General features: G+C 46.7%; 1 protein-coding gene across 1 annotated transcript in view; it reads left to right on the forward strand.

The window, feature by feature from the left end:
- The first annotated feature begins 427 nt into the window (after positions 1–427).
- The window catches only part of TCEA2 (transcription elongation factor A2), a 32,267-nt gene continuing 17,858 nt past the window's right edge, over positions 428–14,836 (forward strand). Inside the window, exons 1-4 of the mRNA XM_083361047.1 lie at positions 428–631; positions 5,823–5,885; positions 7,499–7,604; positions 9,732–9,819. Of these exons, the coding sequence (XP_083217173.1) occupies positions 560–631; positions 5,823–5,885; positions 7,499–7,604; positions 9,732–9,819 (329 nt within the window). The 5' untranslated portion in view covers positions 428–559. The remainder of the gene's footprint in view (positions 632–5,822; positions 5,886–7,498; positions 7,605–9,731; positions 9,820–14,836) is intronic.

Consider the following 14,836-nt stretch of genomic DNA (forward strand, 5'->3'; position numbering starts at 1 on the left):
GACTCAGGGCGGCTTACAAGCTTAGCAGTAGCCTTCATTCTATGTATATGCCTGCTTGTTAGGGCTTTCACACAAACCCCAAGCGGCATTATTACAAAGTCAGCTTATTGCCCCCAACAATCTGGGTCCTCATTTTTACCTACCTCGGAAGGATGGGAGGCTGAGTCAACCTTGAGCCTGGTGGGACTCGAACCTGCACTAATTACAGGCAGCTGGTGTTACTTAAGGAGGCATTAGCCCACTGCTCCACCAAGGCTCAATCTCTAAACCTAAACTGCTTCCTTTCCGGGACTACCGTTCCCGAAATGCTCCGCGAAAGCGAACCACCAGGTGCGGCGCGCGCTTGCGCGCGGCCCTCTGGGAGAGGCAGAGAAGCAGAACTTCACTTCCCAGCATGTCTCGGGCGGGCGCCCAAAACGGAAGAGGTGTTGCCGTGGTCACCTAGGAAGCGCGTCCGCTCTTGGCCGCGGCTCAGCCGGCAGCCTTCCCGGGGTACGGGCTTCCTCGCCTCCCTCCTCCCCGGGGCCGCAGACCCTGCGCGGAGCGGAGAGCCGGCGCCATGGGCGGGCAGGAGGAGGAGGTCCTGCGCATCGCCAAGCGGCTCGACAAGATGGTCGCCAAGAAGAGCGTGGTGAGTCGGGGGGCCGCCGCCGCCGCCGCCCGCGCCTTCCCGGCCCGCGGAGGAGCCCGGCCGGAGGCCCTCCGTCCACCACCGCCGCCGCCTCCGAAACGTTGCTCGGCGTTTGCAGTTTCTCCAAAGGAAACCCAGCCCGTCCTCCTCGCTGCCATGGCAACGCCCGCGCCGCATCGCCCGGAGAACGGGCCCCGCCCCAGACCGCCGTTCGGCCCCGCCTCCCGGCCGCCATTTAAAGGCTTCGAGCCGTTAAGCCACGCCCTCGCTCTGGCCGCGCGCCGCTCTCGCCGCCCCGCCCACTTCGCGAGCGCTTCGGGCCCGCCCCTTTTAAGCCACGCCCCTCTCCCTGCATCGCCTCAGCCTTGGCTGGCCGCCTTCGCCGGCCTCTTCTGTCCGTTTTTTTTTTTTTAACTTCTCGCGCCCTCCCGCGTTTGTTTTTTTTTGGGGTGTGTGTGTGTGTGTGTGTGTGTGTGAATCGGTGGGGCGCTTTAAAGGAAAAAAAAAAGGATCCCCGTGCTGGGATCCTGCCTGCTCATTTTCTTTGCGTGCTTCCAGATTCCTTTGGGTTGATCTCGATTCCAAGGGATGCTTCTTGTCCTTAAAAAACCTGGGAGATTTTTTTTTTGGACCTGTTTGGCTGGGATTTCCTGGTGGTCTTCCATCCAGGTAGCCACCCGTCTGATCTGGCTTCGTTGTTTGGAACCAATCCAAACTTGACGTGGGGTTGCCACCTGCTGTAAGCAAAGAGAAAGGCTTCCTCCGACTGCTAAACGTAATTTTCTTCCCGGTGGCGTGGAAGTGGTTTGTTGCTGCTTCCTTCTAGGGTAGGTTTCTGTTTCCCAGCCCTGAGATCTCCTGGTGGTCTTCTGACCAAATGGCAACAGCAGGGTTTTAAGAAGAGACTGGACAGTCACTTGACTGAAATGGTATAGGGCAGTGATGGCAGAGTGCCCAAACTGCAACCCAAAACCCATTTATGTATGGTTGGGTGCTGGGTGGGCGTGGCCCATTGGGTGGGCATGGCTGCGGTGGTAACGGCAGACTGGGTGGGACTAAAAACGTCAATCCCAACTTTGCGAGATCTTTTTTTTCCCCACGAGAAGTTGAAATTGATTTATTTATTTTTTTTGCAAGGCGGCGGAGGCCTAAAGCGAAAAGGTTTTATAAAACCCAGCTGAAGGACTGGGGCGATGGCGCGCGTGCCCACAGAGAGGGCTTTGCGTGCTACCTGTGGCACCCATGCCACAGGTTCGCCACCACGGGTGTAGAGTCTTCTGCTTGAGCAAGGGGTTGGACTAGAGGACCCCCCAAGGTCTCTTCCAGCTCTGTTATTCTGTACAGGTAGTCCTCGACTTAAAGGTAAAGGTAAAGTTTCCCCCGCACATGCGTGCTAGTCGTTTCCGACTCTAGGGGCCGGTGCTCATCTCCGTTTCAAAGCTGAAGAGCCAGCGCTTGTCCAAGGACATCTCCGTGGTCATGTGGCTGGCATGACTAGATGTCAAAGGCGCACGGAACACTGTTACCTTCCCACCGGAGTGGTCCCTATTTTTCTACTTGCATTTTTACGTGCTTTCGAACTGCTAGGTTGGCAGAAGCTGGGACGAGTAACAGGCGCTCACTCTGCTACGTGGCACGCGGATTCGACCCGCCAAACTGCCGACCTTCCGATCGACAAGCTCAGCGTCCTAACCCACTGAGCCACCGTGTCCCTTAGTCCTCGACTTACAACATTTCAATTTAGTAACTGTTTGAAGTTATAACAGCCCTGAAAAAAGTGACTTGTGACCCTTTTCCCCACAACCCTTGTGGCATCCCTATGGTCAAAATTCAGACGTTTGGCAACTGACTCGTATTTATTGACGGTTGTTGTGTCCTGGGGTCATGTGGATCCCTTTTGCGACCTTTGGACAAGCAAAATCAACGGAGAAGCCCAATTCATTCATTCATTCATTCATTCATTCATTCATTCATTCATTCATTCATTTATTTATTTATTTATTAATTATTGGGACTTACATGCCGCCCTATCTCCCGAAGGACTCAGGGCGGCTAACAACAGTAACATATAATAAATACAGAAGTTAAGATAAAAATTAAAATTAAAGGCCCCTGTAGAATAAATTAAAATTAAAATAAATTAAAATTTAGAGTTAAAAAATTAAAAACATAATTAAAATCCCTGTCAGTCCAGGTCAGCCAGGTGGAAAAGGTGTGTTTTGAGGCCACGGCGAAAGGACCGGAGATCTTGGGCCATCCGAAGCTCAGGGGGGAGCTGGTTCCACAGGGCTGGCGCTCCCACAGAGAAGGCCCTCCCCCTGGGGTTTGCCAGCCGACATTGTCTAGCCGACGGTACCCTGAGGAGGCCTTCTCTGTGTGAGCGTACTGGGCGATGGGAATTCATTCCCGGCAGCAGATGATCTTGCAAGTATCCCGGTCCTAAGCCATGTAGGGCTTTAAAGGTAAGTGCCAGCACCTTAAATCTCACCCGGAGGGCAACCGGTAACCAATGCAGCTGACGCAGGAGGAGTGTAATATGGAAGTATCGGGGTGTTCCCATCACTACCCGTGCAGCCGCACTCTGCACCAGCTGAAGCCTCCGGGTGGTCTTTAAGGGCAGCCCCATGTAGAGAGCATTGCAGTAATCTATACGGGAAGAAGAAGAAGCGTATTGCTGACTTAACAACTGCAGTGATTTATTTAACACCCGTGGCAAGAAAGCTGGTAAAATGGGACAAAACTCATCGAACACAACGTCTTGCTTAGCATTAGAAATTTTGGGCTCAGTTGTAAGTCGAGGACTGCCTGTGTTCTATCTTTTGGACAGGGGAGGTCAATCTGTGGAACAAAGAGGGTGGTCTGAAGTCAAAGCTGCTTGGGGATGGTGCCACATGCGCACAGCAAAGGGTGGGGTTCATGACGTCACACCCAGCGTTTTGCAGATTTGGAGACACCGCACTCCCCCAGTGCGCGCACACACACACACACACACACACACACACACACACACCAAGTACTAACTTGGTCCAACTGCTCAGGCTCTTGAACTCAACCAAGGCTGCATCAGTGCTCTCCATGATTTTATTAAGGTGTGATGTTGCTTATCCCAAGGCTGCTTTTTTCAGGAGGCAACTGGACTTTCTTTGTTTTTGTTTGAAGACGTTTCACTTCTCATCCAAGAAGTTTTTTCAGCTCTGACTGAATGGTGGAGAATGGAAGGATTTATACGCCTTGCAGACTGCTGGTCATTTGCCTTCTTTTAGAGAGTTGTTGAGACCACTTGGAGGTTTTTCTGTGTCCTCATAGTCACCTGAGTGGTGCAAATGGGTGTGGAGCCTTCTTGGAACTGCTGAAAGGACCGTGTTATAGACTGGAAATAGTAGATGTCGTATCCCTCCCCCTCTGTTGAGAGAGGGCTGTTCAGTTTTGACCTAGATGGGCTTTTTGACCCCTCTTTCAAACCAGCTGACCCTCTCTGTCCAAAATGTGGACTTTGCTGTCTTTGAAAGAGTGTCTGTCAGGACCCACCTCAATCCACATCTTAGGAAATAAGAACTCTTGGATGCAAGTTTAGTCCAAAAGGAAAATGTTTACTAGGATGGAATCGATTGTGGCAATACAAGACGGAATCTAACAAAGTTACATTTCAATCCTATATAAAGCATTCCCATTTCAGCTCCCTCCCCTCATCCATTTGGTCAGATGTCAGGCCCTTCCATGGGAAGGGGAACTCTCCTTGGTTTTATGGTTATTGCTTCCTTTTGTTCCCTGTTGTTTGAAGATGCCTAAAGTCTATCCTCTCCCCCCCACCCTTCGGAGAGATGGCAGAATCCCCAGAAGAAGCACATTGTTCTACCTATACATTTATGAAATGTGATATAAATGGATTCTGACAGTGTCTTTTTTTTAAAATGCAGATGGGCTGCTGAATCTTGCCCTGATGGGTTTGTTCTCCCGTGTTGTGCCAGGTGTTTACGAAGTGGTTGTTTTCAAAAACTTCATAAACGTAAATCTTTTTTTGGTATCCAGATGTCAGAGGGAGAGAACAGATTCCACAGATGGATGTTTTTTTTCAAGAGGCAGCTGGACTTTCTTGTTTTTCCCTGAAGACGTTTCGCTTCTCATTCCGAGAAGCTTCTTCAGCTCTGACTGGATGGTGGAGGAATGGAAGGATTTATACTCCTTGCAGACAGCCGGAAGTAGTGCCAATGTGTGTGGAGCCTTCTTGGCTGCAGGACCCCAGGGCAGAAAAATATCCTGCAGCCAAGAAGGCTCCCACACCCTTTTGCACCACTCAGGTGACCCTGGGGATGCAGGTAAACCTCCAAGGGGCCTCAGCGACTCTCTAAAACAAGACATGTCAAACTCACGACGTCACGTGACGTCACACAACATATTGGGACGGTTTTGCCATTGCAGCTTCCGCACGACGCATCTAGCCCGCGGGCCAACAGTTTGACACCCCTGCTCTAAAAGAATGCAAATGACCAGCTGTCTGCAAGGATTATAAATTATAAATCCTTCCGTCACGGCAATTTTTAAGTGAATCACACGGTCACAAAGCAAGGCAGAGTTCCACTCTTGGTTTTGCTTGTTGGAAGACCTGGGATACTGCAGTTGTCATAAATGCATGCTGGTTGCCAAGTGCCTGAATTCTGGATCACTTGACTTTGGAGATAGGGTGACTGACTGTTGCAAGGGTGAGGGCACGCCACACGTCACTTTTTCCCCTGCTGTTGTAACTTCAAATGGTTGCTAAACAAATGGTTGTAAGTCGAGGACTACGTCTGAACTGTTTCCAAGAAACCACCAGCTCCATTCCCTTCTAGCACTGATGATGTTACCAAGTTGGGTCATGAAACGCCTGCAAAAAAACAACCCAGCTCAGAGCGCGTTCAGGATCCCACTGATTTAAAAGTCCTTGGAAACCTACAACCTTGCCTAATTTGAAAGGTTAAGTTAGGCAATCCAATTTTGATTTTTCTTTTGTCTCATATATATTATTTCAGTACATATACTGTATATTTTGATTGAACTACTAGCTTTTCCCATTCCTGTACTGTACCCCCTCTCTGATTGGTAACGGCCTTCTGTTTCTGCTTAGACTTGGGAATACATCACCTCATCAAAACAATTTAAACAATTGGACATTGGATGTCTCTTAACTTGTGGAATTTCTTTTGTTTTCGAGGAAGGGGCAATGGACTTGCTGAAGGAACTGAAAAGTATGCCGATAACACTTCATTTGCTGCAGGTAAATCATGCTGTTGAGACTCTCTTTTTTTCTTTTTAACTTATTCTCAGTTTGACTTCTTTGCGCGTTATACTTTGAAAAAAAAACCCTGTACTGGATCATGAGTACTGTTCTGTACCAGCCTGCTACCGGCCCTGCAGAAAAGGCAGGGACAACCCCTTTTGCAAGAAGGCAAGAGGCTGGAATTACGCCTGCCAAATTTATTGCTACAAAAACAAACAAGACACGAACCAAGAAACAGGAGCTTTAAGAAACAGGAACTATCCAAGCGGTTGCCTTCAGCAAACCAGCCCTCCCACACATTCCCCTTATATAGAGTTCAGGGCGTGGCTTCTCTCTGCCTCCTTCCGAGGAGCCCCATTGCCTTCCTCTGTTTACTCCTAATTGACTGCCTCCTGCGTCGGGCGTCCTTGAACCGGGCCAGCTGTGGGTCATCTTCATCCACGCTGTCAGGCTCACACAGCTGGGTCTCCGTGGTGACCAAGTGGGAGGGGCCTGGCTGAGGGCTCTCATCAGCAAGATCTTCAACACCCCCCTCCTCTGAGTCGTCCGACCCAACTGCCGAACCCACAGGCTGACCCTGAATCACAACAAGTACATTCAAGTCCTGCATTGTCTTGACTGTGTCTACCCTTCTCATATTTCGTGTTACACGCTCCTAATTAACTCATTCCGCTATATAATATCTGTGGTCTTCAAAATCCATGTCAGGTTGCGATTAAGTGTCCCACAGCATGGAAAACAAAATGTTTCTGTATGGAGGAGCAGGGGGAAAAAAATAGGACGGAGATAAGATTTATAGAACTAGGCAGGTAGTTTTCGACTCACAACCACAGATGAGGCCAAAATTTCCATTGCTAAGCAAGACAGTATAATAATAATAATAATAATAATAATAATAATAATAATAATAATAATAATAATAATAATAAGAATAAGAATAAGAAGAAGAAGAAGAAGAAGAAGAAGAAGAAGAAGAAGTAGTAGTAGTAGTTGGAAGGGACCTTGGAGGTCATCTAGCCCAACCCTCTGCTAAGGCAGGAAACCCTATACCATTTCAGACAACGGCTGTCCAGTCTCTTCTTAAAAACTTCCAGTGTTGGAGCATTTACCACTTCTGGAGGCAGGTTGTTCCACTGGTGCCCCATTTTATGACCACTTTTGCCATGATTGTTAAGTGAATCACCACAACTGTTAAATGAATCATGTGGTCATTAAGGGAATTTGGCTCCCCCCCCTTGACTTTTATCAGAAGCTTCCTAAAAAGATTGCAGATTTCACTATAATAAATAAATGCTGGTTGCCAAGCCCCCCAAATTTGATCACATGACCGTGGGGATGCTGGAACGGTCATAAGTGAAAAGTAGTCATCAGTCACTTTTTTTCAGTGCCGTTGTAACTTTCAACGGTCGTTAAGTGAACAGCTGTAAGTCGAGGACCACCTGCGCAATGATAAAGTTGCTGTTTTATGGAATCAGTGCAAATTGTCAAAATAATCTGAAACTTGACCCTTTGGGGGCTCTTCTCCTGCCTGGGGGAATTTAGTCCAGCTAGGGAATTTAAGTGATTTGCTTAAACAAGAATTTAATGTATTGTTATTTAATATTTTGCAGTCTACCCGAATCGGGATGTCGGTGAACGCCCTTCGAAAACAAAGCACAGATGAGGAAGTCATTGGACTCTCGAAATCGCTTATCAAAGCTTGGAAGAAACTCCTAGGTAAGAAGAAGCAGGCTTACGATGGGTGAATCAAATAATTTTTTTTAAAAAAGGCCTTACGGAATAAATCAAGATCCAGCTACTTTTGGTTTTGGGCTACGTCGTGCTCATGCAAAATGCGAAGTCGGGAATTGCGTTCTCTTTCTGGGTAGAGATTTTAATCCCATCGTAATCATTTACCCTTCTCATGATCTTCTTTATTCCTCCCTCTAATTGGTATTATGATGACGATGATTATTCTATTGCTTTGCATGGACCCTGAGAGCTTCTGTATTAAAGACAGAATTCCTTGTGTGTCTAATTCACACCTGGCCAAATAAAAGTTATTTTAATTTCTATTTGCATGTACGTAGTCTTCGTTAGCCTGCTGGGTTAAAACCAGTTAGGAAACTCGGCCAGATGAACTAAATCTGCTTTTATTGTAAAGCTACGTTAACGGAATTTCGCAAGTCTGAAGGTACAGATTTCCCGTCTGCCCACTTTTAACTGCTAGAGGCATTAGGGCAGGTCCTTCCTAACCGTTAAACCAGTTTTTCTCAATTTTTCTTGGCAACTTTCAGATATGTGGACTTCAACTCCCAGAATCTCCCCACCAGCAACGATTAGGGCAAGACTGGCTGGGGAATTCTGGGAGTTGAAGTCCACACATTTGGAAATTGCCACGGTTGGAAAACACTGCTGTAAACTCCCAGAATTCCTCAGTCCTAACGAACCTTACAAGACTGTGGTACTGATATTCGTGAATTCCTAATTCCACTGCAGCTAGTCCTTGACTTAACGACCACAATTGAGCCCGAAATTCATGTTGCTAAGCGAGAAATTTGTTAAGTGATTTTTGCCCCATTTTACGACCTTTCTTGTTAACTGAATCACTGCAGCTGTTAAGTTAATAACTCGGTTGTTAAGTGAATCTGCCCACCGCCACCCACCACCCCCCCCATTGACTTTGCTTGTCCGAAGGTCGCAAAAGGGGATCACATGACCCCGGGACACTGCAACCGTCATAAATATGAGTCAGTTGCCACTGACCATGGGGATGGTGGTAGTAAGTGTGAAAAATGGTCATAAGTCACTTTTTGTTTTTGTAACTTTGAACGGTCACTAAATGACCTGTTGCAAATCGAGGACGACCTGTGCTTCATACTAAGTCCATGAATACCAGGATTCATGGGTGCTGCCTTGATAAGCTCTCCTCAAATTAGAACGCTTTTACTTCCAAATTAAATTTAGTTCCAATTTTCGTTGAACACCGTAGGTCAGCGATGGCGAACCTTTCAGAGACCGAGTGCCCAAACTGCAACCCCAAACCCACTTATGTATCGTCGGGTGCCGGGTGAGCGTGGCCCATTGGGTGGCCATGGCTGTGGTGGTAACGGCAGACTGGGTGGAACTAAAAAGTTCAATCCATCAATTCCAACTTTGCGAGATCTTTTTTTTTCCCCGCGAGAAGTTGAAATTGATGGATTGAACTTTTTTTTTGTTTTTGCACACGACGGCGGAGGCCTAAAGCGAAAAGGTTTTCTAAAACCCAGCTGAAGGCCTAGGACTGGGGCGACGGCGTGCATGCCCACAGAGAGGGCTCTGAGTGCCACGCGTGTCATAGGTTTGCCACCACGGCCGTAGGTCGTAAAAAGAAACCAGTGACAACTGTGCACCTTCCAAAAAGTCAAAGCAATCAAACACGAACCAGCTTCAGGTCCCAAGAGAGGACAAACTAGAAATGGGCCTCCAGTTAAGTCAGAACGCAACCTTAACCCTGAACGTTCCCCTGCTCTGTCTCTTTGGAGAAGTAACAAAGATTTCCAGGAAAAAGATGTAGCTTAGAAGTGGATCCTTTTCCTGGCGAAAGCTGGTTTGTTGCTCGGTCTTTTAATTGCCAAAAAAAACCCCACAAAAAACCCCAGCATCCCCTCTCCGTCATTGTCCATGTCGTGACAGATATTTTTCCAAGCTCCCTCAGGTGTTAAGCAAACCTAGAAAGATGGACGATGCTGTTATCTACTGCTCTGGAAGAAGATCTTATGACCGAGGAACCAGCCGTCCTAGAAGCTGACTAGTGGCACGAGGCTTCCTTAGGGCGACTTCATTCTTTACTGCTTGTCCTTCTTCCTCCTTAACTCTGTTCAGATGCCTCCGAAGATAAGCGAGATGCAAAGAGGAAGAATTCGCTGCCAGCGTCTTCTTCAAAAGAGATGGGTGATTCACGAGACCAAAGGTAATCCTTAGCCAGAGATAGTGGTATTGTGCCCGTCGCCCAAGTAACCCAGCCAAGTTTTGTTTCAGATGTTCCATTTAATTCATATTCCACCTTTATGATTTGTTTTATAAACAGTTCAAGGCAGTCAACATAGCCAATACTCCTTCTCCCACCTATTTTTCCCCACAACAACAATCCTGTGAAGTAGGCTGGGCTGAGAGAGAGAGAGAGAGAGAGGGGCGGGGGAGACAGAGAGAGACAGACGGAGAGAGAGAGAGAGAGAGAGAGAGAGAGAGAGAGAGAGAGAGAGAGAGAGAGAGAAGGGCGGGATATAAATGGGATTTTAAAAAAATGCCTAAAGCAGGACTAGAACTCACCATCTCCTGGTAATTGGCCCAAAGTCACACAACAGCTTTCATGCCTAAAGCAGGACTAGAACTCACCATCTCCTGGTAATTGGCCCAAAGTCACACAACAGCTTTCATGCCTAATGTAGGACTAGAACTCACCGTCTCCTGGTAATTGGCCCAAATTGGTGGGATTTTATAAATGGATTTCAATTTTTAATCTGTATTAATTTATTATGGGCACTGTTTAATTACTTTTTAATAATTTTTAATTTTTGTATCTTGTTTTTATGTATTGCCTTGTTCACCGCCCTGAGTCCTTCGGGAGAAGGGCAGTATACAAGTTAAATTAATAATAATAATAAATAATAAAGTCACCCAACAGCTTTCATTATTAACAGCCTTGGTGGAGCAGTGGGCTAATGCCTCCTTAGGTAAAATGAGGACCCAGATTGTTGGGGGCAATAAGCTGACTTTGTAATAATGCCGCTGGGGGGGGCGAAAGCCCTAATAAGCAGGCATATACATAGAATGAAGGCTACTGCTAAGCACATTGATTTGTGCTTAGATTGTAAGCCGCCCTGAGTCTTCGGAAAAGGGCGGGATATAAATGGGATTTAAAAAAATGCCTAAAGCAGGACTAGAACTCACTGTCTCCTGGTAATTGGCCCAAAGTCACCCAACAGCTTTCAGGCCTAAGGTAGGACTAGAACTCCCCATCTCCTGGTGATTGGCCCAAAGTCATCCAGCCAGTTATCATGCCTAGGGCAGGACTAGAACTCCCAATCTCCTGGTAATTGGCCCAAAGTCACCCAACAACTTTCATGCCTAAGGCAGGACTAGAACTCACCGTCTCCTGGTGATTGGCCCAAAGTCACCCAGTTGGCTTTTATGCCTAAGGCGGGACTGGAACTCACATCCTCCTAGTTTCTAGCCAGATGCCTATTAATATTAATATGGCTTCCCTACTTAGCTTAATTCAAATGGGGAAATGTTTCTTCTCTACTGACAAAAGGTTCCCAAGAAGTGATGGTGGCTCCATTTTGACCAATAGGTTATAATGTCCTATTCTGAATGGGGGAAAAAATAAACTCCTGCAAAACACAGTAGACTGGGTGCATTTCTTTTCATTCTTGTTTATTATTTGATTCGCTTTCATTTCTTCTGTCTTTCTCACGCTGTCCCTTTTATTAATAAAGACCATTTCTCATTTGGTTGCTTTTATTTCATTTGTAGTTTTATTTCTTTATTAACCCAGCCTTCCGTTTTATGTACATACATTTCTTTTGACTAAGTAGCATCACAATGCCACACAAAGGGGTAAGGATCCTTGGGCCAGTGATTAAAAAATTACTGGCAACGCCACCTGTCCTAAACCTTGAAATTCCCCGTCTCCGAGTGCACCGAGGTTCATTGATTCTAAATTCCTTCGTAGGATTCTCACACGATTCTCCGTGTGTCAAGCGACAACTCAAATTAGGGGCTTGCGATTCCCAATCGGAGGCCTCGGAGTAGTCCTATTAATCTTCCCTAGAACCTGATGTTGATTGAAGCATTTTCTGGATAGACGCGCACAGATATTTAATGTTAAAATGATCCTACATAATCTGAACACCTAAGAAGCGATCGGACAGTTGGTTCGGCCATTACTCTGCTGAATGCATAATTCCCACGGTGTCTAGTGTCCATATGTATTTGCCATGCGGTATGGCTGCAGTAATATTATTTATGCTTATTATTATCCCTCCTCCCTCTTATTGGTATGATTATGATTATCATTATTCTGTTGCTTTACACGTACAGGTGGTCCTTGACTTACCGCCACAATTGAGACCAAAACCTCTTTTGACCCATTTTACAGCCTTTCTTGCCTCGGCTGTTCAGCGAATCACTGCAGTTGATAAAGTTAGTAACACGGTTGTTAAGTGCATCTGGCTTCCCCCACTGACGTTGCTTTGCAGAAGGTTGCAAAAGGGGATCACACGACCTTGGGACACAGCAACAGTCTTAAGTATGAAGCAGTTGCCAAGTATCTGAATTTTGATCAGAAGATCATGAGGAGGCTGGGAACGTCGCAACTCTGAAAAATGGTCGTAGGTGACTTTTTCCAGCACTGTTGTAACTTTGAACGGTCACTAAACAGACTGTTGTAAGTCGAGGACTACCTGTACACTGAGAGCTTCTGTACCAGAGACAGGTTCCTTGTGTGTATAATCACCAAATCAAGTCTTCAGTTCAATTTAGCATTGGGTCACATCCCACTAGAACAAATATTCAGTAACACAATGAAGCCCGACCGATTGTGCTGTTCGGATGGTATGAATGATTTTTATTGTCCCAAAGGTGCTTTTTGATTTGATTTGATTTGATTTGATTAGATTTATATACCGCCCTTTCCCGAAGGACTCAGGGCATTTTTCAAGAGGCAGCTGGACTTTCTTTGTTCTTCCTTGAAGACATTTCACTTTTCATCCTTCTTCCGCTCTTGACTGAATAGTGAGGAATGGAAGGGTTTATATTCTTTACAAACATCTGGTCGTTAGTGCTCTTTCTGAGAGTCATTGAAGCTACTTGGAGGTTTAGCTGTATCGTCAGGATAGTCAGAGTACAAGTCACAGAGTAACAGAGTTGGAAGGGACCTTGGAGGTCATCTAGTCCAACCCCCTGGTCAAACAGGAGACCCTGTGCCATTTCAGACAAATGGCTGTCCAATCTCTTCTTAAAATCTTCCACTGATGGAGCACCCACAGACCGCAAAGGTCCAAGTGGCCTCAGTAACAGTGCTAAGGACCAGGTGACTGCAAGGAACATAAACCCTTCCATCTTCCACCATTCAGTCAGCAACTGAAGAAGCTTCTCGAATGAGAAGCGAAACGTCTTCAAGGAAAAACCAAGAAAGTCTAGTTGCCTCTTGAAAAAGCACCTTTGGGACAGCCGTGACCTGGATGACTGGCAAATTTGTTATCATACGTCTGTGGCTTTAGAGAAAGTGTGCGATAAAGCGGACAGGCTTCTGAACGGGCTTGAATTACAGACCGTAATTCAGGTGAATATGGAATTGGTTTGATTGCTGAATGTGAGAAGAGCTGATACGTCACGGAAGCAAACCACGTACGACAAAGCTCGGGGGAATGGCTTAACGTATCACGGTGTCTGGGAGATGAGTCCTGCCAACTGGATTTCTTTTCTTTTTGATTTTTTTTTTTTGCTGCTTATCTTCAGTCTGGGCAAGCTGGTTAAGGCAGAGTTCCTCAACCTTTCCGTGTTGACAGCCCAAAGGGAGGCGGGGGCGGGGGGTGGGAAAGAGGGGATGGTTTTGTGGGAGCAGCAGGTGTGCACATGTGCACGTGTATCTTGCTTACGCGAGTGGGGCCCTGAGTCCCTGCAACGCTCGCGCGAGTGGGGCAGTATGTGCGCACACACACATTCACCAGCCAATCACACTGCCTGGTTGTGAATAGGCCGTGGACCAGTAATGGGCCTTGGCACACAGGTTGGGGACCCCTAAGTTAGGGAGACTGCATCGATAGAATAGAACAGAATGGAATGGAATGGAATAAACATTGTAGAATAGAATAGAACAGAACAGAACAGAACAGAACAGAACAGAACAGAACAGAACAGAATAGAATAGAATAGAATAGAATAGAATAGAATAGAATAGAATAGAATAGAATAGAATAGAATAGAATAGAATAGAAGCTGGAATGGACCTTGGAGGTCTTCTAGTCCAGCCCCCTGCTCAACACACCATCTCAGATAGGTGAATGTCCAGTCTCCTCTTAAAAATCTCCAGTGATGGAGCGCCCACGATTTCTGGTGGCAGGTTGTTCCACTGGTTGATTGTTCTCACTGTCAGGAAGTTTCTCCTTAATTCCAGGTTGCTTCTCTCTTTGATCAGCTTCCAACCATTGTTTCTCGTCCTTCCCTCGGGTGCTTTGGTGAACAACCTGCCCCCTTCTGCCTTGTGGCAGCTCCTCAGATACTGGAACGCTGCTATCGTGTCTCCCCTATTTCTTCTTTTCTTTAGACCAGCCAAACCCAAGTCCCGTAGCCGTTCTTTGTATGTTTTAGTCTGTCTTCCAGGTGGGGTTTCGTTTCTCACCTAATCTGGGTGGGCTCGTTAGGTGAGTAGGCAGGGAGTCATTAAGGTTTGTAGTGCCAAATCCTTTCTCCAAAACTGGTCATTAAGTGTGACCACCCCGTTCAATATGAGTAAGTGGTCTTAACCCTTCCTGGGGACTGACTCCGGAGCAGCATAAAAAAAAAAATGGCGGGGACAGGTTGCGTCTGAGGCCCCCACCTCTGTTGAGGGAAGGATTTTCCCCTTCAGCATAAATGGGTTCCTGAGAGGTCCTTGTGGCTCTCTGAGCTTGGTTGTTTTCTTGCAGACGTTTCATTACCCAACTAGGTAGTCTCATCCATGCTAGAAGGTGCTTGTCAGAAGGCGACAAAAAGTGATCACGTGACACCACCCCCCCGAGACACTGCGACCGTCATGAATACGAGTCAGTCGCCAAGCTGACTGAATTTTGAGCACGTGACCCTGAGGATGCCTCAAAGGGCCTAGGTGTAAAAAAAAAAAAACAGCCGTCAGTCACTTTTGTCCGGTGTCGTGGTAAATTTGAACTAATAGCTGAGGACTATCTGTGTTAGATTAAGACTGCCATCCTTAGCTTTTGAGCCTC

Source organism: Vipera ursinii, assembly GCF_947247035.1.
Source record: "Vipera ursinii genome assembly, chromosome: 3".
In the NCBI taxonomy this organism is placed as follows: Eukaryota; Metazoa; Chordata; class Lepidosauria; order Squamata; family Viperidae; genus Vipera; species Vipera ursinii.